The sequence below is a fragment of the Accipiter gentilis genome, chromosome 3 (assembly GCF_929443795.1).
Source record: "Accipiter gentilis chromosome 3, bAccGen1.1, whole genome shotgun sequence".
Classification (NCBI taxonomy): domain Eukaryota; kingdom Metazoa; phylum Chordata; class Aves; order Accipitriformes; family Accipitridae; genus Astur; species Astur gentilis.
In genome coordinates, this window is record NC_064882.1 from 48,360,884 (window position 1) to 48,384,447 (window position 23,564).

Genomic DNA, 23,564 nt, shown 5'->3' on the forward strand with positions numbered 1-23,564 from the left:
CGCCTCCGTGGTCTGCCTGTCTGACCCCACGTGGGGGACGCGTGCGCTCAACCAATCCGACCCTTCGGGGTTAACCAACCCGGAGGCTAGGTGGCGGATCCGAGTCTCCAATCGGACGGCGGCGGAGCGGGTGGGACTAGAACCTTAGAGTGGCAGCGGACTGGTGGAATAGCGACAGCGCTCGCCCTCCCTTCCTCCCAACCAAGGCTTAGAGCCGAGGGCGAGGAGGCGGGGACGCGTGGCGGGCCTGACCAATGGGGTGCCAGGTTTTGTGATGGGCGGGGCGAGTGGCAGCGGCGGCGGCGGCGGCGGCAGTGGCGGCGGCGGTAGCGGAGGGCGGGCGGCAGCGGCCCGGCCCGGGCGGCAGGTACGGGGACGGGGACGGGGACGGGGACGGGGGTTCCGGGACGAGCACCGGGTCGCATGCCCGACCCGGCCCCGGCTACCCCGTAGGCCTTCTCGGGATCAACACCGGGGGCTGGCTGGCTCACAACCGGGCAGGCCCCATCCCATCCCGGTTTGAATTCAAGCCCCACCGGGCGACGTTCGTAGGCCCCGGCCGTGCTTCGCACCTTTGTCGGTCTTCTATTCCCGGGAGCGGTCGCGTTCCGGTGGGGAACGGCCCCGGGGCGGGAGCGAAGGAAGACACCTCGGGTCTGGGTCCTCTACCGGATCGCAGGCGTCGGCGTTTTTGCCGGGGGAGCTCTTTCCCCGGGCGGTGGTGTGGGTGCGGAGGATTCCCGGGAGCAGGTATGGAGCCATGGGGACCGGCGGGAGCCAGCCCATCCTGGCTGATTTCACCCCAAAAAAACCACCGGCGGGGCCCTGCCAGGCTCCAGCCGGGCTCTCTCCCACCGCCCTGTCCCTCGTCTTCCTCTCCCCCTCCACCCACCCCTGGCATTTCTCGGGCGCAGGCTCCCAAAACAGTCCCCAGTCTCCTCTGTGCGTGGGTCGGGCCCTTCACCCGTGGGGCGAGGCGAGGGCAGTGTGCCACCGGCCCTGCTGACCCCCGCAACCCCACGAGCAGCAGCGGGGCAGGGGGAGATTGGCTTCTCCCTCGGAAGCCCACTCCCACGCCATGATCTCGGCTCCAAGTGGAGCACGCAGGGGACAGGCATGGTGGTCCCATATGCTGCTGTCGTTCGGAGGGACACCCCCCTACCCAGAGGTGGGCAACATGATGTGCTAGCTTTGCAGGTTTGCACTGACTAGAAGTTGGTTTTGCAAATTTACCTAAAAAAAAAAACCAAAAAACTACCCCAGCCTGTGCCGCGGAGGCTGGGGATGCGGCACACAGGTGAGTTGCCTTCCCCAGCCCAGGCCAGCCTGCCCTCCCCAGCCATGTTTACGGGGGACGGGATGCAGCACCGGCAGGCTCAGCATGGCGTAGTCAGCTCCTGGCTTGTGCCCTTCAGATATTTTGTTACGTGCTGGCTCTTCAGGTTTCAGCCTGGCGTGCAGCGACAAGTCAGATATTGCTACAGGAGCATCGTGGCCAGGTAGGGAAACTTCTCTCTGCGTCTGACGTGGTGACTGCTTGACGGGATGCACATTGGGCTCCATGTCGCTTTGGAGTACGGCTGATCTGGATCCTCGTTCCTACGTTAGCCTTGGCCATAGAGACCACAGAAGAGGCTGCATGAAACCCTCAGTTGTGTTTGCTCGGTTCCTGATAGCTCGAGACAAAAATGCGTTCTGTAATATTGCATTGAAAATGTCCCCGTTTCCTTTCTGTGCAAAGAAATCTGCGGGTTTTCCCTCTGAAGAGCTCCTGGGTGGCAAGCTGAGGGGAGGGGACAGCCCTTTTCCAGGCTGAGGAGGGAACAGCCAGGCATGCGTGTGCATTGTGTGTAAGATGCACACGTGTCCTTGCAGGATTCCCCACGTACGTACTTGAGACGGGCAGAAAACACCAGCCGTATGCAGGTGGATAGTGTATCAGAGCGCTTTCTTAGAGGGAGCTGGACTTTCATGTGAACTTTCAAGCTTTTGTTCTGGAAGTGAACGGCCAAGGAGGGAAGCAGGCTTGTTCCCTTCCCTTGAAGCAGCAGTTTGCTTTCCCCTCACAGCTGGCTGCTGTGAGCGCAGTTTGAGGCCAGCCGCAGGATGGTGAAGCGAGACCCTCGGCCATTCACCTCTGGGTCATCCATCACCAGGCAGGCTGGACTGGCTGGTCTGCGGTGCCCCAGGGACCGCAACGGCATGAGGACAGTGTCCGTCCCCAGAGCTGTCATCGCGCCAGCCCTTCCACTGGTGTTAATTTGATCCACGCCAGTGTTGTCGGCAGCCGAAATCCGGGCTGCTGAAAGGCAGCCGCCAGCCAGCCTGCCCAGTGCCCGCTCTTGTTTGGTGTTGACAAGGCGTGTTTTGTCAGGTTTTGGTGGCCTGGAGAACAGTGCCGAGCCCCTGCAGCTGTGACCGTGCTACTGCAGCCTGCATACAGCCAAGGGACGGAGCAGCAAGAGCCAGCGCCGTCCAGCTGCCAAGGTGCAGACCTGAGCTCCCAAAACGTGGGTTGAATTGCCATGTCTGCCTTGGCCTCTCAGCCTCACTTCGCTTCCCTGTCCCTGCTCGGAGTGAAAGCAGTGGCGTGGAGGGCAGGCGTCCAGCACCGGATCGGGCAAAGCCCGAGATGTGAGTACAGGGCACACGCTACAAAGTGCCTGGAAAGGTGCCTCCCTGTCGGGTCTCCGGTGCAAACAGAGATAAAGCTGCTTCTGCAAATCCATAGAGCCCTGGCAAAGCGTTCAGTTGGCTGCCCTGATCTCCGTTTCCAGCCGTTGCTGCTGCAGAAATTGCACTGCTGGCTTTTTCTGCTCTCGGTTCTCTCTGCCCGCACCCAGGCAGGCAGGGAATGCTGTCCCCTTGGATGTCCCTGTGCAGCAAGCATGCAGTGTATCCGTGGGAAGAGCATCGCCTGGCTCCGATCAGGAGGTTTCCCCTCCCGGAACAGAAGTGGCAGCCACTGCCGGGAGAGCTGAAAGGTGCTGCTTGATGGATGCTCTGATTTGAAGTCTTTAAAAAACTTCTTTTATGAATTCCCTTAAAGAAACTACAGAATATTGCTGCTCGCAGGCTCACGAGCGGTGCTGGTTGGCCATATCGCTGCTGCAGTGTATCGCAGCCTTAATCCTGGCGAGCAGCAGGACCCGTTTGTGAGCTGTCAAGTGCAGAATGTGTCGTCTTTGCCTGAGATTAAAAGTAGCTCAATGAAGAGCAGTGTTTAGAATGAATTTGAAATTAGGTTTCGAAGTGTTTCTTGGACACAGCTCAAGAGTGTGTTCAATGCTTCTGGTGCTTTCAAAATGACGGGGGGGGGGGGGGGGGGGGGGATCTGGCAGCACTTTGTTTTGTGCCTGAGCAAAGTGGGGGATTGTTCTTGTGGATGCAGATTAAAATAGTGCAGGATGAGATTATTCCCCAGATCGGAGATGGAAATAGGATGCAGTTCCTCAGCAACTGAGATATCTGAAAATGGAAAGCTCCACATCTGCTGTGGGCTTCGAGCAAGGTCTGGCACCCACCCTGCAGCAGCCCAGCAAGCGCAAGAAGGGAGTACCAGGCCTAACGCCACGAGTCCAGGCTAACCTGGAAGACTTAACGTCCTCTAATTACAGAGGGCTGAAGACAGCAGGGAGCGGTGGATGACTCTCCCAGGTCTGCAGCAGCTCGCCAGCTCAGCGCTTCAGCGTTGGTGGTAGGGAATAAAACCTGAAGTGCCAGTATAATAGGAAGGAGAAGCCTGAGGAAAAAAAAGTACTTGAAAGACATCAGGGTGGTGATAGAGCGTGGGCTGGGCTGGAGCTGGATTGCAGCCTAGCAGAAAAAGCCAGACCCAGTCACGCCGGGTTCCCCAGTGAGACCCAGCTGGAAGCAGAGAGGGGTTGAACATCACAAGTGCCATGCAGGGCAGCTGGCAGTCCTCATGGCTACTGGAAAAATCGACACGGCTGGGAGATAAAAAGTGCAGCTTGGGACTCCAAGGTGCAGAGACCATATCTGCAAGCAGAGATTAGAGCAAGGTAATCTCTATGTTTACTGTGCAAGGCGCAGGTGGGCAGGAGGAGAAGCTGGTGGAGGGAGCGAGGGCGTTGGAAGTGGGGCTGAACCAGATCGACTTGTGGAGCGTGAGAAGTACCTGTGGGAGCTGAAATGGGAGAATCCAGTCCCTTGGGAAATGAGGCTAATGAGTTCCCCTTCTCTGACTGCTGCTTTGCAGGAGTTGAGAGGTGCCCTGCAAAAACATCCAGCCTTCCCTTCCCCGCCTTGCCCCAGCTCTGCCTGGGCATGGATCAGTCCTAGGCTTCTGGTCAAGGACTTCAAACCAATTTGCTCATGGTCCAGTATGCCTCTTCTGTGGGAAGCGTTTCTGCACTGGTTGAAGGGATAAAACAGTGGATTTCTTTTTATGAATTTGAGTTAAATTTCAAATGCAAGTTAAAATTTGAGTGTTGTTACACCCAAAGTGCAGCTGGGATGAGGGTGCAGCAGCACAGGCTTGGGGATGCAGCCCTAACCTCTCGCTTTCCCCTGCGGTGCCAGCCCTTGCAAACCCAGCCTTGCTCCTAAGCACTTGCAGGGCAGTCAGGAAGGAGAGGATCTGTGAAAGTGCACAGAGAAAGAAGGGCTCAGTTTTGGGTTTGGGGTTTTATTTCTGAAGTCTGGGTTGTGCTGGGTGGGTTTTCCTGCTGAAGGACCAGCCCGTCTGCAAACACAATGATTCCCAAAGCTATTTATAGAGCTGGGAGCCCTGGCCGGCCAGCCTCCTCCATCACGTAACCCTGCACTCCCTGCCGAAGCAGCCTCTGCCGAGGTTTTGGCTCTGGCCACGCCAGCCTGGGAGGGTAAGGAGGACCATATGTCCCTGCCTTGAGCCAAGAGCGCAGCTGTGCTCGATTCTCCCGTCTGGTGCTGACTTGTTAACTCTTTGGGGGTGAAGGGGAACGTGCCTCATGCCACGCTTGGCGTAAGAAAGGGATGCTCTCGTAGGGGCCCAAACCAGCCAGAAGTGGGACGCGTGAAGGGTCTTGCCTCCCAGGAGTTCCTCAGTTCTGCTGTGACTAACCCTGGCTTGTTCTGCCGTGTGTTATCCTCCTGAATTAGGTAAGGAAATGGTCTAATGGCCTGCCTGGAAAGAGCGGGTAACCATATGTGTAATTCTGGGGTATTGAAGTGCGTTATCCAGATTATTAATAACTCGCCATGCCTTATGCTGCTCCGTCGCAGGAGCCTGAAGCGTTCCTGCCTGTACGCTCTCCTCCCAGGGCAGCTCATTCCAACCACAGTGCGATCTCACCGTCTGCTGCCTCTTGTCCTGTCCCCTCTCCACCCGACGGACGGTGCCACAGCTCGAGGCAGACAGGCAGCACTGCCCACCTGCCATTCCCTCCGTACGTGGCTCGCCACTGGAAAAATGCTTGCCTGCAAGAACAGCTTGCTTCCCTGCCGCTCCAACTGCATCACCCTGCGTTATCTCCTTCTCTGCATCAGGCTCTCGCCTCCTGCACTCCTCTGGCAGCACAGTGGGTACCTACGCCTTTGCCCTTGCTATCCTTTCACTCCTCTGTCTCAGCTTTGTCTCCCTCGGGGTCAGCAGCCCCCTTTTATACCACGCTTGGGTGCTGCCTGCTCTAAGGAGTCCTTCCCCACCTCCTGCCGAGTCGGTCCACAGAGTCTCTGCCCTTCTTGCATCAACACGGTGGCAAGAGCACCTTGCTCTTGCTCTGCTTTGCCATTCCAAGGAGTGGGAGCCCAGTGGGACGAGGCAGTGATGGGATGAGGCAGCCCACTTGGCCTCGCAGCGTCTGCTCTGAAGCAAGGGCAGCGTGTCTCGCATAGCACAACCCGACTGCCTCGGCGGGGTTTGCACCAGCGCGGTGCATGCAGGATTGGACCGCAGCTGCAGAAGTGCGGGCAGAGAGGTGGGCAGAGGGCGAGCAGCTGCAGTACCTGTCTGCTGCTGCCAAAGGGATCAGGTGAGGGGCTGGGGGAAGACCTGCCCTTGGCAGTGCTGAGCCACCGTCACGTCCGCTGACTCCAGCCTTGTGCCTCCTGCTTTTTCCCCCTGGGCTTTGAAGGCCAGGTAACGCTCACAGCCCTGCAGTGAGCTGTGCAGCAGGGCTAGACAATGCCCAGCCTTGTGCCTGGACCACGGTGCCATCTCTGCGTAGCAGCACAGGGGCTGAGACGTCCACGCAGAAATGTGGATGTTTCCTCCAAAAAAGGTCCATCCCCTTTACGTTGGCATCTTCCTGCGTGAGCTGTGCTGATTAGTTTGCCCTCAGATGTCTCAGTCACTTGGGCTAATTTGGATTGGTGACTATTTCCAGCTTAATGGACCTGGGACCACCTGGTAGACCCAGCTGGGGTGAGGTCCTGCAAAATCTGTAGCCTTAAAGCATCATGGATTTAAGCATCACCCAAATACCAAACAGGGGCCGAATTTCTGTTTCCCGCCTCATGTTGTCCAGTACCTTTTCCAAAGGAAACCTACTTTGCCAGGCTGCTGTTCCAGCCCCAAGCGAGTATGGGAGTATTAAGAGTGATGAAGATGTTTGTAAAGACTAGCCGGGACCTCCCAGGTTGCCTCCCTGCCTTGCAGGCAGCCGCAGGGCGTAGCTCCTCAGGTTTTGCTGTGCTCCGGCTCAGGACGTACAGCTCTCTGGAGGTGGTTTGTGAGCTCTGGATGTGTTTTCTGAGCTCTCAGTCCCCAGGTTAAAGATTACGTTTATTTTATTTTTTTTTTAATCTGCTTAATTTTCCAGGGGAAAGGAGAAACAAATCTAAGAAGCCTTTGTTATAAGAAAGCAGATTTTTTTATTTATTTTAGTTTTAATGAACCATGGCTCAGAGCAGTAAGCTCACTGCAGCATCTCAGCAATATATCAAAATTGCCCTGGCTCTGTGCGTACTTGGTAGAGCGTCAACAGGCTGACGGTTACAGCGCTGCTCCGGTGACTCAGATAAATAACACGCAGACCAAAACATACATTGAGCCTGGCTCGGCCAGACTGGAAAATGCACTTTTGGAAGGCGCTTTTCCAGGTGGGGATGGCTCTGCACGGCCGGGGCTGCTGTGAGGGACTGCTGGCGTGCTCCAAGCACCGTCTGATAGGGGAAAACCATGACCTTGGGTCCTTCAGACCTAGCTGTGAAAAATGGGAGATTAAAAAAAACCACTTTGGTGGTTTGTTTTTTCTTTCCCCTTTCGTGTTTGGGCTACCGAAGCAGTACGTCACATAGATCGTTCCTATGCTGTCGCCGTCTGTGCACGTACCCCTGCCCCTGGGTATCCGCTGCCCTTCGTGCTGTTACCAGCCAGCAGCAACGGGAGATTTGGGTGCCTGCCTTACCGTTTGGTGAGTTTTTACACCCAGGATATTCCCAGTAGATGCCCAGGCAGGAGCCACCCCCCCAGGCAGGGATGAGCTTGCAGGGCAGCCTGCCTCTCCTGCCTGCTGCTTGCTGCCGGCTGTTTCTCCCAGCGAAGCGCAGGGACGTTGCTCTGCGGAAGGGCTTCTGTCTCGCTCCATGACACTTAAATGTCCGTGCTGGCCTCTCCCAGCTCTCTTTTTGCTCAGAGCCATTCAGAAACTTCTGGCCACAGCAGGCAGGGGATGGCTGTGTGGGATTGCTCGGGAAGCTTTGGGGTGGCTTAAATCTAACAAAAGAGGTGGGAATAGTGTGGTGGGGAAACGTGCGTGATAACCACAGTGAAACAACTTCCATGGTGAACGTGGGGGATTCTATGTCTGCTGAGAGGGGCTGGAAATGGGGCTGTGGACACCTACGTGTTTTAAAAAAGAGAGAGAGAGAAAGAGAAAGAAGGGAAATTAAAAAAAAAAAAAGAAGAAGAAGAAAAATGGACCCGTTGGTGACAGAGTAAACAAGTGGCATTGACTGTGATGTGGAGGTACAAACGCTTCCCGCGCTCTAATTTTGGCAAGCGGCAGGTCTGTTTACGCAGCCTGGGGACCGCAGCAGATGGTGCCCGGTGTGCCCGGGGCTGCCCTTCCTGGGGGGTCCCAGCTCTCCGTCTGCCCCTTACGGGATGGCGGAAGCCAAAATTGGGAAGCCAAGCTCGGTCGGCATCCCCAGACCCTGTCTGCCCCATGGGAGCCCTTTCGTTTGCTCTGAGCACTGGAGTGGGATGCGTGGATGGCCAAGGGGCTGCAGGCTCTGCACGGATGTTGGGATGCTGGCAGCGCTCAGGGCTTGCCCTGCTGTTAGGATCTATTTGTGCTGAGAGCTGCTGCCTTTGCTGCTCCCCGTCTGCCTGAAAAACCTGTCCTGCTGACGGGAACTGCGATGAAAGTCCTGCTGCCGCGTTATAAACCTGGAAGGGAAACTAGACACAAGCCATCCTTTCATGTCTCTGCTCCCAAACCACAGCACGCCGCCCTCCTTGCTGCGCTGGGCTAGCTGCCCTCCTCTGCCTCTCCTCCTCCCGCAGCACCCGCAGCTCATGGGTGCCGGGTCACACACACCAAACACTCGGGGAAAACCCCCTTTGCTGTTCAGAAGGAGCTGCAAAGCTCCGCTGAGAGCCGGCACCACGGGAGCGGGATCTCTTTGCAGCCAGATTAGTAAGGAGTGTGGAGTCTTGGGGAAGGAGAGGAAGCTTTTTATTCCTTTTTTTTTTTTTTAAAAAAAAAAACCCATAAGATTAAACATTGCAAAAACCTTCCCTCCTCTCTTGTGCTGCTTCTCCAGCTACACTGTTCTCTGCAGTGGCTGGTACGGAGCTACCGGACCAGAGCAGGCACCTTGCTTCGTCTCTTGACAGCGGCTGCCTGATCTACAGCAGGGCAGCAGGAGGACTTTCGGTTCGACCCAGCACCCGTCCTGCCTGTCTGCGCAGAGGACCCAGCTCCAGACGCTGTACGTAAGCTGTGAATCCCGCCAGCTCCTCAAAACTCATGTGTCCTTGAGCTCCAGGCTCTGCCTGTGCAAACATCTGCGCTGGCGGCGAGAGAAGCAGGGAGGAAAGGAGGGACAGCTCCCCCATCCAAACCTTTTCATGCCTTTTCACTTGCTTTACAGCTCTGTTCTCCTTCCTGCCTGCCCTGCGACTCTCTCCTGCCAGACTTGAGCTGTCTGCCGTCAATAAGTCTCGCTGATCACGGGAGAGCCGCCGTGTTGGCTTTGGCATGGTTGAAGTTTCCGTGCTCCATTCGGAGACTTTCTTGCTTCTCTGCAGTTAACAAAGGCTGCTTCAGTGTGGCCTGGTGCTGTCCCCCGAGGCTGCAGGCAGCCCAAGGAACGTGCTGCTCTTCCTTTTCCCTTTTTCTCCTCCTTTTTCTTTGCCTAGAAGCAGCCATGTTAAAGCTGTGCTGCTCTTGGGGACCCAAGAGTGTTGGTATGCAAGGGCTGTGCACCTTTGTTATTGGTGGGGATGCTTTTCAGAGAGTAATGTGCGACAGCTATCCTGTACTTGTCTGTGCTTCAGATTGCTCCCCAAAATAAGAATAATCTGTTTGGCTCCTAGAGCAGGCTGCATTTAACGAGTAATGTGGGATTCCCGCTCCTGGGGGATTGGAGCGGCTGCTGGGATGCAGATCTGACAGCAGCTGTGACCTGCGTGGAGATGGAAAAGACTGGGCTCTGGCAGGGTTGTTGCTTGCTCTCACAGCCTTGTAGGGCCTTGCGGAGACTCTGAGAGGTTGTCTGATTTGTTTCCTAAAGTAGGATTAGGCATACCTGGACCATCTGTGGCGCCCATCAGTAACTGTTCCCCGAAACTTTCAGGGAGAGGCTTGTCCCCCTGCAAACGGCATTAGTTCCCATCATTGCTACTGGTCTCCCCAGCCTCAGCCCCCCCACCCCCCAAATCCAATTTCTATTGCTGCAAAAACCGAAACACCCTCTGTATCCATGAGGACAAAAGGCTGTTTTTTCTGCAACCTCCCTCTGTACCGAAAGGGCTGTTGTGCAGGGCTCCCCGGCTCTCATTCTCCTCAAGACCAAACCAAGCCGCTTCTGCCAGTCATCCCAAGAAGTCGTGTTTTCCAGCCCCTGCTTGTGCGGGATGCTCTCCAGCTCATCCCTGGGCCCCACTGCTGTGCTGGAGCTGGATGCAGCTCAGCTCCAGACAAAGCCTTTACCAGGCAAGAGTAAAACATACAGCTGGGATGTCATTACGTGATATTTGGATGTTTTTCAGCAGGGTTGTGCTGGCCTTAGTCCACATTTCGCTATTCCATAGGATTTCGCTATTGAATTATTGTCTCATTTATCTGTCTGTGCGTCCTTCCCTCCGTCTGCTCCTGGGAGCCTTTCAGAAACTGAGGTTTGGGACTCTGTAAGGTTTGTCTTGCTTCAGGCCATGCTCCTGGGACTTTGAATGCCTGCTTTGAAAAAGGCAGCCTTCATGTCACAAACCAACAGGGTTTTGCGAAATGCTCTCTAAAAATAAAGAAATTATGGCAGAGATAAAGGGACATGAACTGGCATGTGTATGTTCTGCCAAAAAATCCAGTATTTTGGAGCAGGGGACAATCTGCTTCTGTGGTGTTGGTGTGTTAACTGCAGTGATAACCCAGTTGTGGTCTTTTGGTGTGTTTTGTGGCAGATTTAAAATAAATGGGATGGATGGATGGATGGGGTTTGGGGTGCCGGTGCCTTTCCAAGCCCTGTTCACAACTTCTCCAGGAGCTGCTGGCCAGGTCACCCCTTGCTCTAAGTCCAGACCAAATACGTTCAGACTATCTCTGATGGGTCAAAACCATGAAAAATAGATGCTGCCTCTGCCAGGGAGGTGTAGTGCTGCTTCCAGCACTTCTGAGAAGAGGAGTCAGGAATAGCACTGTGCCTTAGAAAAAAGCAGCCCGGAAGCAGCAGGTTCTTGTGCTGGAAGCCTGAGCTGTCACCCATCAGATCAGCATGGCCAGTGTGGCGAGCCTCCATCTGGGAGGTGGGTGGCTGGCATGGGTTGAGGGGCAAGGGGTCCCCGGCAGCTCCTTCACCCCCTTGTTTCTCTTCCCAGAGTCAGTAATGATGAATGGCTCCGACCTCGCCAGTACAACGGCATCCAGTCCCAAATCCAAAGAGGACCAAGTAGTGAATGGCCACGATGAAAAGGAAAACAACCCCTTTGCAGAGTACATGTGGATGGAGAATGAAGAAGACTTCAACAGACAGGTAAGACCGGGAGGGTGGTTGCCAGCTCTGTGTTTCTGAGGCTAAAATTGAGGCAAGGGTAGAGGCAAGGGAAAGGTTTCCTTTGATGGGCACCATGAGGTGCGTGTGAGTCACAGCTGGCGCAGGCCCTGCACAGAGGAGGTGGCTCAAGGGAAGAGTCATCCTGTTTATATTGGATCTGCCTGTAATGACTTGGGATGGATAAAGTCAGGAAAAACTAACTCATGATGCCTTTGACCCTCTCAGATCTTTCTCAGAGGGACGCTGACGGCACCATCTTCTCCTGTGCTTTGCTATGATAACTGAGACCTTCCCTTTCTGCATGCTCAGCTGGAGAGAGCGGACGAGCATAAAAATCAGTGCTCAAAATTTGAGAGCGTTTGTAGCCTGGCTATCTCAGCGATGCGTTCCTGCAGTTAGCACCTCTTGTTTCGGGTAGAAGTCTCCATTTCAGTGAAATGGTCCTGAATATGCTTGGAGCAGCCAGACCACGTGGTAGGAACCTTGGCCACTAGATGCTGTGTCTGTAAGGGCCAGCTAAGCTCCTGAGAGCTTCTGGTAGATTGTGGTGGGACTTGAACAGCTCTTGCTTGTGGAATAACGACGCAACCCTGTGAGCTGGAGCAGAGGGAGCAGCCATATAGCATCCTCCTCGTGCTTCTGCTTTGGGTCTTCATCCAAATGCCAAGGTAGCACAAGGCAGCAGGGAGGAGCTTGCTGGAGGCTCGCTGGTCCCTCCTGCCATCATCCCAGTAGCTGGAGAGAAGTTAGACACCTTGAGCTGGGCGAAGAAGGAGCTTGACCCTTCAGCTGGCTGAGCTATACTACAGGCAGAAATCCTGAACTCTCCTGGACACTTGCCCCTCCCTAAAACATCCCTACGAGCGTGGCCAAGCCCTGGATTCCCGTCACCGGGGTGTCAGGAGACCAGTAGGGAGGGACCTCTGGAGCTGTGGGCGGGCTGGACAGAGGGATTTTATGTCCCACCACACCCCTGGTCACCAAAGGAGGATTTCATCAGCTTTACTGGTGTTCTCAGCAGAAAATCTCCATATGGTAATACTTAAGTCTCGTTCCCACAGGAGAAGACTGCAGCCACTTGCTGACAGTAACTCCTGGTGAGTGTGCAGCAGCTGCCTTATGCTGTCCCACATCACGTTAGCAATTGTTAGCGAGCTGTGACTCAAGGCTTTTGTTTTATTTAATGACGTGATTAGGCAGCAGCCAGCCCCCACAAGCAGCTGGGCTGATGGAAATGTGTGAGATTAATTAGTTAATGTTTGTAACGCGCTGTCTTGATTAAAAGCCTGGTGAAGGCAAAGTGCAAAGCAAACCATACTGGAGCTCCATGCCGGAGGGAGTGTCGCGGGGCGGAGGAGCAAGGCGGAGGGAGATGGAGGAGGGAGGAAAACGGAGCCAAGACCTCAGGGCTTCCCTGTGTTGGGGTCCGTGTCGCCAAGATACTTGCCTGTGCTTTCCTGGTCTGCCAGCCCTCACTTCTGCACTTCCAATGCCTTAGCGATGCCCTGGGAGCTCAGCCCTTCATCCAGGTCCTGGTGAAACGCTGCTCGGGGAGGAAAATGGTTTGTACAGAAGCTGGAGTCACCCTTTAAGGGCTTTGAAGTCCATGTGTCCACTGGTGGGGCAGCAGTGGGGTAGGGAGAGCTGTCCTGTGCCAGGACCTTCATCTGTTGGAAGGCAGCGCTCCTGGAAGAAGCTGTCCTCGGGCTGGCATGGGTGCTCATAGGGCTCAGTTTGGGGTGCTGCACCTCATGCCTCTCAGCTGCTCCGTTCTGCTCCCTGGCCTCAGTCGCCCCTGAGTGCCCCCAGGAGAGGATGAGGGACACAGGGTGAGGGTGATGGGGGCACAGGGTGAGGGACGGCAGGCACGTCCCTTTCAGTGGCGATGGTGGCTTCTGCCGCCTTCACATGCAAGCGCCGGTGGCTTGGGGCTGCTGTAAGATGTGGAGCTGAATCTTCCTCCAGACCCACTTGCTCTTCCCTCTTCCTCAGCTTTCTGAAGCCACGCTGCTTCCTTGCCTCCTCCGCAAATGTTTTCTGCCATCCAGGCCCTGAGCGAGGGGAACAGGCAGGTGTTTTCAGAAACCCACGAGCTTCTTGGCACAGTCTTCCCTTATTTATGTGAGCGACATTCCTTTTCCCATGGAGCCAGCACATCCCGGAGGGCAAAAAGGGAGTGGTGGTCTCTTGCGCTAAGAAGAAACTGTGCTGACAGCAGGTGAGGTTGGTGCAGAAGGACCTAGGGTGGGAGGTGACAGAGCTGCATTAAATACCACAGGAAGCCAAAGAAGAGCCCTGAGCAAATACTAAACCCTTTATCTTCTGGCTCAAGTTGTCACGATGTGGTGCAAAGGAGTTGATGGTTTCTGGCTAGAGGGCTAACAGGTAGGTACAGGTGTCAGCGTGTCCAGGATCTCCTGTTCTCTGTCCCCTGGTCCAGGACTGACATTGTCACCGCGTCCCCGGCTCGCAGCCAGCACTGGCATTGGCCCCAATGACCAGTTGCGTGCACTGAAAAGGCTGTGGTGTGGGAAGGGGAACAAGGCATTGCTGGGCTGCGGTTAGAGCATGGCTGGCAGTGGCGAGACTCAGAGGAGAGGGAATATTCATCTGGGTTTGAAGTGTTGCGAGATGCACAAAGCTCTGGGCTCGCTCCATCAGTGTCCTGTGGAAGTGCAGGATCCCAGGGCAGTCATTGTCATCGTTACCTGCCGGGGCGAGCCAGCAGTCCTGGGGTGTTTTTTTTTAATATCCTGTTTTCATGTGCTAGTGCCAGCACGTAGTTTCAAGGACAGCCTCTGGAAACCAGTTGAGGACAGCGATGGGATGGTTTGCTAGCAGTAAAGGGGATTTTCCCCTGGCTGGACCCAATTTCTTCTAAGGCTGGTGGCAAGAAGCTCTGCAGTAGCTGAGGCTGGAGATGGCGTCCAAGGCTTGGTTACTGTGAGAGAGCTTTTCATGACCCTCGCAAGTTTTCCTGGATGTGATTTTAAACGTAGCAGGGACCGGCTGCGAATAACTTGAAAGTCAATAGTGCTGTGGGTTTACCGGAGTTACCTTCCCAAGCTGTTTGTGACAGGCAGGTCTCTCTAAATGCCGTGGTGAGGCAGTGGGACCCTGGTAGCCCACCAGTGGCAGGGGCTTGCCAGCCCGTCCCCAGCTCAGGGGCTGCAGTATGGGGCACAGTGGGTTGCAGAGCTCCCCTTTTCCCCCTCGGGAAGCCAGTTTCAGTTGTAGTTTCTGCTTTCTTGTCAAATGGAAGGGTTTAAGCTTTCCAGAGCGTTTTGTGGTTCATGGATTCACTCAGCCCTTTTGGGCTCAATAACAGCTGCTCAAAATCGTGCTGTTTTCTGGCTGTCGCCCCTTCTGCTCATTTTCAGGCGACCACGTGCCTGTTTAGCAGGAGGCCGGCGGCAGCGCGGGCTGCCCGGCTCGCTGCCTCGCTTGCTTTGCTCGAGTCAGCATCCAGAGAAAACCAGCCTGGAAGATGGGAGCAGCTGGTTAATGCTACCCACCGATGGTACGCGCCTGCTCGAGGGTGAGGACGGGACCCCCAGGCCCCCCTCCTGCCTGTCTCTCCTGCCTCGCTTTGCCAGCACACCCCTGCGTGAGCAACTTTCTGCTCCGGGAGCCCAAGCCAGGTCCTGTGGCTTTCCTAGGCCTTGGGAGGAATTTTCCTGCAGCGGAGATGGCGTCATCCATGGTGTACTCGATGGGAGCCGACTGCCACCCTGCGTCGGTGCTTGCAGAGCACCGGTCTGCCGAGGGAGCCGAGCAGAGCCGGTTTAACAAACCAGAGAAGCGTGGGAAGCAAGAAGGGCTGCAGCACCACTCTGTAGCAGAGTATCCACTCAACAACGCTCACCTCTAGCACTGCTTCCCGGTTGTAATTTTATTAGCCATCCTGTTCATTTTCCAGCAACCTCCGCTGGAGCCCAGCAGCCTGAAATCCCATGTGTGCGCTGATGCATCCAGATGTCCCGTAAATCCTATCCCGTTCCCTTCTGGTTCCGTGAGCTTTCAGGCTGCTTCTCCCTGCTCCGGCAGCCTGCAGCAGCCAGGAAACGATGCCTGAGCACGGCTTTGCTCCGTTCAAAAGGTGCCAGTTTTTGTGCTCTTGCACTTCCTGGGGTTGGCTCCAGGCAAGTTGACAAAGCTGTGTTCGTCTAGGTTTAAGATATAGCTCTGGCTGTCCTGTGATGTTTCTGAGGCATGGACAGACACCGAGGTGAGGTAGGCACGTTGCAGACTCTTTTACTAGGTGGGGACAGTGTATGGAAAACACCGAGATGCATTGTTTGTACCTGTGACTAATGGGTCTTTTTGGGCAGGTGGAGGAGGAGCTGCAGGAGCAGGAGTTTCTTGACCGCTGCTTCCAGGAGATGCTGGAGGAAGAAGACCAGGACTGGTTCATTCCATCGCGCGACCTGCCCCAGGGCATGGGGCAGCTGCAGCAGCAGCTGAATGGGCTCTCCGTTGGCGACGGCCACAGTTCAGAGGACATTCTGGTAAGGACCTCGGAGAACACGTGCTGTGAGGTCTGCCGAAGAGCGGAGGGCCTGTCCTGGGAAGGGGGGTGGATTTCCTCAGGGGGGTTTCCTGAGTGGCAGTGGGGTGTCGGTGCAAGAGCTTGTGCTAATGCAGCAGTGATGATGCATTTTGGCGTTTTCTGCAAGGATGTTTTGTTTTAGCCACGTATCCTAAAGACACAAGTATCCAGCTTTGCAGAACTTGCTCTCCAGAAATCGTGGGATGGGGCTGCCACTTGCATGTGAGCTGGGCTCTGGCCCCAGAGCAAGCCGGGACCTTTGTTGCCTTTTGGGCAGAGCTGGAGTGTCCTGGCAGGCTGGAGAGGTACAGAAGGACCAGCCAGGTCTGCTCCAGGCATGCTGAGCATCCTGAGCCTATATAGATATTTAGAGTGGTGAAAACCTACTGGGTGGCTGGAAGAGCAGCAGCTTACGGAGATGCCCGTTTTCATCCCTGAAAGCAGGAATATGCCGCAGGCCTGTATGGACCAGCGCAGTGGGGGTTGTTCTGGCCTGGCCCTGCTGACTGTGCTCAGGCTGAGCTGCTTTACCTCCCTGCTTTACCATGGGTGGGGATAAAACATCCGCTTGCACCTCGCAGCACATCCACACGCAGCCCTGTGCCGAAGCAAGAACAGGGAGAGACAGAAACAGTAGATTCTCCCTCCCATGTTTTTCCCCAAAAAAAACCAGTCTGGAAGTAGATAACTTTTCAAGCTGGCCCTTGTTCAGCACCATCTCGAGTGCTGCGGGTGCCTGCAAGGACACGAGGGCCAGGGCAGACGCTTTGCACATGTGAACATCCATAACGGCATCCTCGGCAAGCGGCTGCCGGGACGGGGCACCTTCAGGATGTGGGACCATGGAGCAATGCTTGGCAGGGGGATGCTGCCATTTGGACCGCTGATGGGCAGGTCCCCCTCCCTCTTTTCTTCCAGAGCAAAAGCAACTTGAATCCAGATGCCAAGGAGTTTGTGCCCGGCGTGAAGTACTGACCGTCAAGGCAGGCTTTGGAAAGACTGTGTCCCTGCTCCGGGGGAAGGTGGCGGGGGGGAAGGAGGGAGGGGATCGGCCCCCGGCTGGACTCTGCGCCATAGTGGAGTTGCTGCAACATGGCGAAATCTTGCTCTACGCTTCAAGTACCTTTTTTTTTCTTCCCCACCCCCTTTTTTTTTTTTTTTTTCCTTTGTATCGTCTATCACCTTTTTTTTGGCAGTTTTTGCTTTTTAGGACTTGCGGTCCTTAGGTCTGTCCTGGAGTCCAGCACTCCCCCTGCTTCAGAGGCCCATTTTGATGCGTGCTTCAAACCTGCTAGTGGAAAAGTCATGTTTTCTTGTTTAAGTAGAATTTGTAGGGAACCCCCTGCCTGCCTGCTTCCACCCTGGGATGCAGTAAGCCTGGGCCAGGAGCTGCGCTGGCTTTCCTTGTTTCCGTTAAACAGGATTTCTTTCACTAAAGGAGAAGCGAAGTGTAACAAGACTGTAAACCCTAGATTCCTCTAAGCAGCAGCCTGCCCCAGCTCTCCAATAGGTGCTGAACACTAACTCATATGCTTCTCTGCTGGTAGGTAAGAGTCCTGCCTGCTTAATCAGTTGAGGGAGCTCTTAGGGGAGACCAGACCCGTCAGGCATCACCCAGCTGTCCATCCCAAGGGAAGGGCTGCTCCTACAAAACACGTCTTCTCCTTAAAGAATTTTTCCCCCCAACTCTTCAGCTTATCCAGCACTACGGGCTGCGACTCTGAAGCATCCGTATCTTTATTTCTCATCAAAATAAATCCAAGAAAAACTGAATAGAGCCCATTCTCAGGCATGTGGCAGAGTGGAGCAGTGAGGAGTTGGTGTCAAGCAGCCTCTCTGGGAGAAGGATCCTCTGTCAGGATGAGTCTGAGCCCCAAGGAGCACCCACAGGTGTAGATAGAGAGGGTGACGGTCTTCGTGCTGGTCCTTGCGATCCCTTTGCCGAGGCTTTGGTGGCGGGTGGCGTTCAAGGCAAAGCTGCCGGAGCAGCTGTTGGTGAGCAGGATCCGTGCCTCCGTCGGGTGAACTTGCTCTTGGGGACCTCCTTCCCCATCGCCAGGAGCTGGCTGGGCTTCAGCTCCCTAAACCACAGCCCTGGGTGCTTCTGGTATTTTAAATCCTGTGCTTAGTGGGCTCCTTTGGAGAGCCAGGGTCAGAAATCTGTATCCAGAGAAAGCAGGAGCTTCTCGGTGAGGTGCATAGCCTAACGATTAAAATAGTTACTGGCTCTACTAACGTGGACGGGAGCTTTTGCTCATCCGTGTAAATCTCACCTCCCGGGTGCAGTTGCTTCCAGTATTCCCTTTACTTAAACGGAGTAGTTAATGGAGGGGGATTACAGATCCCTGCGGGGTTTGCAGAGATGGAAGCTAATGGCCACTCAATAGCTGAGGGCTTGCTCTGTCTCCATTAGCTCGGCACAGCAAAGCTGGCGGCCGCAGCTCAGCAGGAGGGCCCGGGGTTATTGGACCACAAACACTAACGGCGAGCGGAGGTTTGAGCTGATTTAACTCAGCTGCTCTCTATACAGTCTGCTCCGTGACTCAACAGATCTCCCATCTCTGGCTGCCGGTTTTAAAACCAGCACTAAACCCTGACACTACTGCAGCTGGAGCCGGCAGCGTGTTGAAGGTGCCCATCATCTTACACATTGCTGCCCAGAGGTATGGGTTGGTTTGGGTTGAGTTCTCCTGTTTCCGGGTACAGCCTGTGCCTTCAGCCCCTGCGCGGTTGCCTCCAGCTGCCGGAGGGTCCCTCTGCTCCAGGGCCGGAGCTCGGGCTGAGCCCAGGGCTTTGCAGGACATGATCCGGGGCACGGGGAAGGGCAGCTGTACGCTGGGCAAATTTCTTTTGTAGCCGTAGCGCAGGTTTCCCCCCACCCTTTCTCTGGTTTCTATTTGATTTCTTACCAAAAAAAAAAACCAACAACAAACCAACCACCAAACCTGACCCTCTGACATGCTGTAAATTTCAGACAATGCGTTATTAAAAATAAACTTTTTTTGGAACTGAGCACTGCAGAAATCTTGTCTGGAGAAGGGGTAAGGTCTCCATTCAACACCAGCTCCATCCGACGTCTTGGTCCTGGCAGGAGGCTCCGTGCTGCGCCGGCCGGGCAGGCAAAGACCCCTGCACGTGAGGTTTGCTCTTGGCTACAACCAGCCCGGTAACTACAGCAGCGGCAAACACATTCACCACTCGAGCGTTAGATGGCTCTGCTGGAGCTGGGTTTGAGCGTGTGCCCCTGATTTGATTTGCTTTGATCAAGTTCAGAGGCAGCTTGAAGCTTCTGGAGGATTTTCCTCTTTCACTCCTGTGGTGGTACTGTTCCCAGCTGTGGGAGTGCTGGCTTCCAGCATCCTCTGCCGGAGGCTGGGGCTCCGTGGAGCTGGCCGGGCAGAACCTGAAATGCCTGGAGGAGGAAACGGCTCTGGTTTATGCCTGGTCAGGACCTTGGCACTGAGAAAATGAAATGTAAAAATAAAAAATTTGAAAGCCAGGGGAGATGATTCCCAGCATCGAGGCCACTGCCTCTTCTGCTGCCTCTTTCCCCCAGCTGGACACAGGGTATTTGCAAACCACGATGCCCAGGCCCCGGCTTCATCCTGCCGCTGGATGAGGACGTTGGCGTGCGGAGGAGCCTTGCTGGGACACTGCTGGTGGAGCTGGGCACGGAGCAGCCTGCTGTGGCAGGGTGAGCCTGCAGGATCAGCCCCACTCGGGATGCCCCACTCCATGCCCATCCCAGTGTCTTCCTGGAAGGAAGAGGCAGCTTTGGGGTTTGTGCTTTAGGTCAGGCATAGCCCCTTGCTGCCGATTTAAAACAAAAACAAGCAAAAAGAACTTTCCTCCTTTTTAAATTTTTTTTCCTTTTAAAATGAAGACCAGCCCCAAGAAAGCTGCTTGAACTCATGCAGGCACACCAGCCCCAGCCTTCCCCTTCCCCGGGGCCACTGCTCGCCATTAGCACTGAGTCCTTCCCCCTGCTCACCCAATGTCAGCATCGCTCCCTCCTGTTCCGCTTGGATCCAGCTGCCCCCTGAGCACCAGACGTCCTCCCTGCTCAGCCTCCGGGCAGGCGTGGGCAGCACCCCATCCCCAGACCCACGGCTGCTGCAGCCCGTCCTTGGGCACCGAAACAGGAACCTTCAAGGTCTGTTTTTCTTCATTTTCCAACATCGCCACAAGGGTTTGGAGCACATACCCGCCCCAACCCCTGCACCGAGGTCGGTTCCTCTCCTCGTGGCTGCTGAGCCACGCTCCCAGCCCCACGCTGCCCCATCACGCCCATTTCCCTTTGGGCAGTGCAACCATTTTATTGCCAAATTACAAAACTCATTTGTCCAAATCCCCCTGCTGCCCTGTGCGGAGGGTCCCTCCCTCCCCGGGGATGGGAGGGAGCCGTGGGGGGCCACAGCTAGAAGACGTGGGTGTAGAAGACATCCACGTTGCCGGCGTAGTCCAAGGGCAGAGCCTGGCCGATATTCCTGGCACCCAAGCGGGCCCCCCCCAGTGCCGAGGAGCGCTTCAGCTTCAGGAGGCTGAACCGGGAGAAGACATGTCCGGGGGTCTCCTCCCGTGCCTGTGCCAGCACACGGATGAACCCTGGAGGGGGACACACACACAGAGGGTTGGGGTTACGGGGTACCGCAGGACTCCCCCCTCCCCACTCCCAGCAGCCCCCATCCCTCCACTCACCCGCCTGCATCCTCTCCCAGCTATTCCAGACGGAGCCCACGCAGACGATGGGCAGCCCCAGCTCCCCCAGGAACAGACTCTGCAGGGGGAAGAGGGTCAGCGGGTGAGACCTGGCACCGGGACACCCCCCCCCGCCACGCACCCCCCTCCCTATCCCCGTTGGCTCTCACCCTGTCGATTTTGGGCAGCACGGCGACGACGTGGCGAGCCAGGACTTCACCTGCCTTGTTGAAGATGTGGCAGCAGAGCGGGTCCCCAGCCTGGGCACCTGGGTACGGGGGTCGGGGGGGAGTGGGACGGGGACCTGGGACCCCCCACCCGCACCCCTGCACCCTCCGGCGCTCCCACCCAGCTCCCACAAGCCAGGCTGGGCTGCGTGGAGGGAGCGGCACGTCCCCCCTCGACGAGGGCAGAGGATGCTCGGGGCGAAGGGTGCACCGGGGGCAGAGATCGGGTCCGGGCAGCCGTCACGGAGAGGGATGGCAAAGGGGTGACAGGGGGACCAAGGGTGGCAGGGATGGGTCACCCCGATCGCCCCAAGGATGGGCTGCCCTGGGGTCTGCCACCCCCCTCCATACGACCCCTTCCCCCTGTGACCCCCGGGGAAGGGGCTTCCCTACCCTCTGCCAGCTTCTGGCAAAACCCCGCAAACTTGGACTTCTCGAAGGTGCGGTAGAGATGCGTCAGAAGGCCCATCCTGTCGGATATCTGTAATGCCGGGGGGGGGGGGGGGGAAACTCCCCAGTGAGCCCTGTGTCCCGGCTGCCAGCCCAAGGGATCCCCCCCCCCGGGCCCCCACCGCCCCGGTGCGCAGCCTGGAGCATCCCCCAGACCCCACCATCATGGGGTGCAGCCCAGAGCCCCCACACACACACACCCCGGCACACAGTCCAGAGCCCCCCCCCCCCCCTCGCCGGGCCCCCCCAGCAGCAGCAGCACCTGGAAGTAGTCGAACATGGCCTGCTTGACGTAGCCGACGTCATGGGGCGGCACCTCCAGGTTGTCCATGCAGTCGAACACCATCTTCACGGCTTGATGGGCGATCCAGTACGCTGCGGACGGAGCGAGGATCCAGCTGAGCCCCCCCACCACCACCACCAACCACCCCGCCGGTGGCCCCACCATCACCACCACCCCCCTGCTCACCTGAGCCTTCGTCACCCATCATGTGTCCCCAGCCACCGCAGCCCGTCTCCGACCCGTCGGGGTTGATGAGTTTGCAGTTGGAGCCGGTACCCGAGATCAGGACGATGCCGCCTTGCAGGGTCAGAGCCGGCGGAAAGGGGGACGGTGCGGTTGCCCCCTCCCCAGCATTGGCAGGTCCCCCTCACCGTCACCTCCCCCGGGGAGGGGGGGCCAAGCTGTCCCCTACCGTGGTCGGTGGCGGTGGCCATGGCCCCGACGGCGTCGTTGGTGATGTAGTAACTCTGGCTCAGGTGGGGGAAGCGCCGGTGAAGCTCCTCCGTCATTTTGCCGATGGCGTCTTTCTGGTCACCCCCGCTCAGGGACAGCCCCTGTCCCACGCCGGAGGGTCCCCGTCACCCCTGGGGAGGGGGGGACGGGACACAGAGCCCCAGCATCCTTGGGGAGGATGCTGGTCCCAGGGGAGCACGGTGGAGGGGGGGGACTCACCAGCGAACGGAGGGGGACGTGGGGGTCAGCCCCGGCTTTGGTCTTGGCCTCGCTGACCATCCGCTCAATCCTCTCCAGGCACTTCTCGGAGCCGACGAGCTGAGAGCCGAGATGGGGGGGACAGAGGGACACGGTAAAGCCCCCCCATGCACACAAGCCCCCCCCCCCAAGCCAGGCTCCATCCCTGGGGGGTCCCGCGCAGCCAAAAGCTCTGCTGCCAGCAACACCCCGGCACCTTCTCCGGTGGCCTCATCCCACCCAAGCACCCTGGCGGCTTGGGGACAACCAGGGTGTCGTGTGCCCCCCCCCCCGGCCCAGGCTGGGTAGGGGGGTGTCCCCCGGCTCACCCAGTGGTTCGTACAGGGTCCCTCCGTCTCGGCCAGGATCCGGCCATCTCCAGAGACCACCACCACCCTGGAGTGGGTGCCCCCGCTGCGGAGAGAATAGGGGGGGGCCGGCTGCCAGCACTACCCCATGCCCCCCCATCCCCATCCCCGATCCCCAGTGGGGAGGGGGGACCCCTCGCACCCCGGCTCTGCATCTCCCCAGGGACCCCCTGCAGCCCCCTAAACCAGCCCTTGGGGGGGCTGGGGGGAGGGGGGGCGACCCGAATGTAGGGCCTTGGGGGGGGGTCACACCAGGATGGGGGTCGCTGGGGGGTCCTGACGCCCCCATCCTGCCCCACTGAGCTCGGTCCCTGGCCCCACCCTGCACTGGGCAGGAGGGGTCGGGGGGGGGGGGGGCAGGAGCCGGTCGAGGTGGGGGGGGGGCCGTTAGCGGCCCCCCCCCCACCTCGACCGGCTCCTGCCCCCCCCCCCCCCCGACCCCTTCTGCCCCCCGCCCCGAGGCTGGGAGTAGCTGGGGAGGGGCAGTAGGGGTCGGTGAGGGGGTGTCCGGCTTCAGCCCAAGGTACCCGGAGGGATCAGGGTACGGGGGGGATGCAGAGCCCCGTGGGGACCCCCCCACCCCACCCGCGGCGCGACCCCTCACCCCTCCACGCCGCCGAAGAGCGACGCCATCTCCGCCGGGACACGCCCCGCCCTCCCCGGCTCCTTGGCCACGCCCTCCCCAGCGGCACGCCCCGCCTATGGCTCCGCCCCGCTCCCGCCTCCGCCCCGCTCCGCCTCGCCCCGCCTCCCTGGGTCCTTGCCCCGCCCCCCCGCCCGCCCCGGGTCCCTGTGCCGCCCCTCCGATACCGGCTTCCCCCCCCCCCCCCCCTCGCCCCGTAGCCCCGTGGAGCCCTGTGGGATGGGGTCGGGGGGGCGCGGGATCGTTCCCGGGGGTCATACACGTGCAAGGGTGCGGGATCACGCGGGACACAGCTCGGCGTACCCACCCGGGACACAGCCCCACGCGTGCACCCACCCGAGACACAGCCCTGCCTATGCACCCACCCGGGACACTGCCCCACTCCCTGGCACCCCCCGGGATCTTGCATCCGAGCAAAAGGGGGGTCCCCCACTCCAGCCCCCCCCCCCCCCCCAGCCATCTCCCCCCTCCGGGTCCCGGCAGTGGGGTTGAAGCT

The 23,564-nt window shown here is 57.7% G+C and overlaps 2 protein-coding genes across 7 annotated transcripts; one reads left to right on the forward strand and one right to left on the reverse strand.

Moving 5' to 3' along the window:
* Positions 1 to 293: 293 nt before the first annotated feature.
* On the forward strand, positions 294 to 18,721 carry PAIP2B (poly(A) binding protein interacting protein 2B). Of its 5 annotated transcripts, none has more exons than XM_049795892.1 (5): positions 294 to 367; positions 8,713 to 8,880; positions 10,985 to 11,139; positions 15,492 to 15,668; positions 16,628 to 18,721. In XM_049795892.1, the coding sequence occupies exons 3-5, from the start codon at positions 10,993 to 10,995 to the stop codon at positions 16,682 to 16,684; spliced, it is 381 nt and encodes a 126-aa protein (XP_049651849.1). In that variant the 5' UTR covers positions 294 to 367; positions 8,713 to 8,880; positions 10,985 to 10,992; the 3' UTR covers positions 16,685 to 18,721. The 5 variants fall into 5 exon arrangements, with proteins under 5 accessions (XP_049651849.1, XP_049651840.1, XP_049651857.1 ...); XM_049795900.1 differs by having other exon boundaries at positions 300 to 367; positions 8,731 to 8,880; XM_049795911.1 differs by having other exon boundaries at positions 302 to 367; positions 8,786 to 8,880.
* Positions 18,722 to 20,005: 1,284 nt separating this feature from the next.
* On the reverse strand, positions 20,006 to 23,092 carry NAGK (N-acetylglucosamine kinase). 2 transcript variants are annotated; one of them, XM_049795838.1, is made up of 10 exons: positions 23,030 to 23,092; positions 22,387 to 22,471; positions 22,040 to 22,138; positions 21,780 to 21,921; positions 21,554 to 21,664; positions 21,347 to 21,459; positions 21,028 to 21,115; positions 20,578 to 20,675; positions 20,408 to 20,486; positions 20,006 to 20,314 (listed from the first exon to the last, which is right to left on the reverse strand). In XM_049795838.1, the coding sequence occupies exons 1-10, from the start codon at positions 23,056 to 23,058 to the stop codon at positions 20,127 to 20,129; spliced, it is 1,032 nt and encodes a 343-aa protein (XP_049651795.1). In that variant the 5' UTR covers positions 23,059 to 23,092; the 3' UTR covers positions 20,006 to 20,126. The 2 variants fall into 2 exon arrangements, with proteins under 2 accessions (XP_049651795.1, XP_049651803.1); XM_049795846.1 differs by having other exon boundaries at positions 22,387 to 22,497; positions 23,030 to 23,061.
* Between the last annotated feature and the right edge of the window lie 472 nt (positions 23,093 to 23,564).

What these genes read in the sequence shown, in the direction of transcription:
- PAIP2B (XM_049795892.1), top strand. Translation starts at nt 10,993, where the DNA reads ATGATGAATGGCTCCGACCTCGCCAGTACAACGGCATCCAGTCCCAAA. An exon ending in AAGAAGACTTCAACAGACAG is followed by an intron (nt 11,140 to 15,491) that starts GTAAGACCGGGA and finishes CTTTTTGGGCAG; the next exon opens with GTGGAGGAGGAGCTGCAGGA. An exon ending in ACAGTTCAGAGGACATTCTG is followed by an intron (nt 15,669 to 16,627) that starts GTAAGGACCTCG and finishes CTTTTCTTCCAG; the next exon opens with AGCAAAAGCAACTTGAATCC.
- NAGK (XM_049795838.1), bottom strand. Translation starts at nt 23,058, where the DNA reads ATGGCGTCGCTCTTCGGCGGCGTGGAGGG. An exon ending in ACGTCCCCCTCCGTTCGCTG is followed by an intron (nt 21,922 to 22,039) that starts GTGAGTCCCCCC and finishes GGCGTGGGACAG; the next exon opens with GGGCTGTCCCTGAGCGGGGG. An exon ending in TGCTGCCCAAAATCGACAGG is followed by an intron (nt 20,487 to 20,577) that starts GTGAGAGCCAAC and finishes TTCCCCCTGCAG; the next exon opens with AGTCTGTTCCTGGGGGAGCT.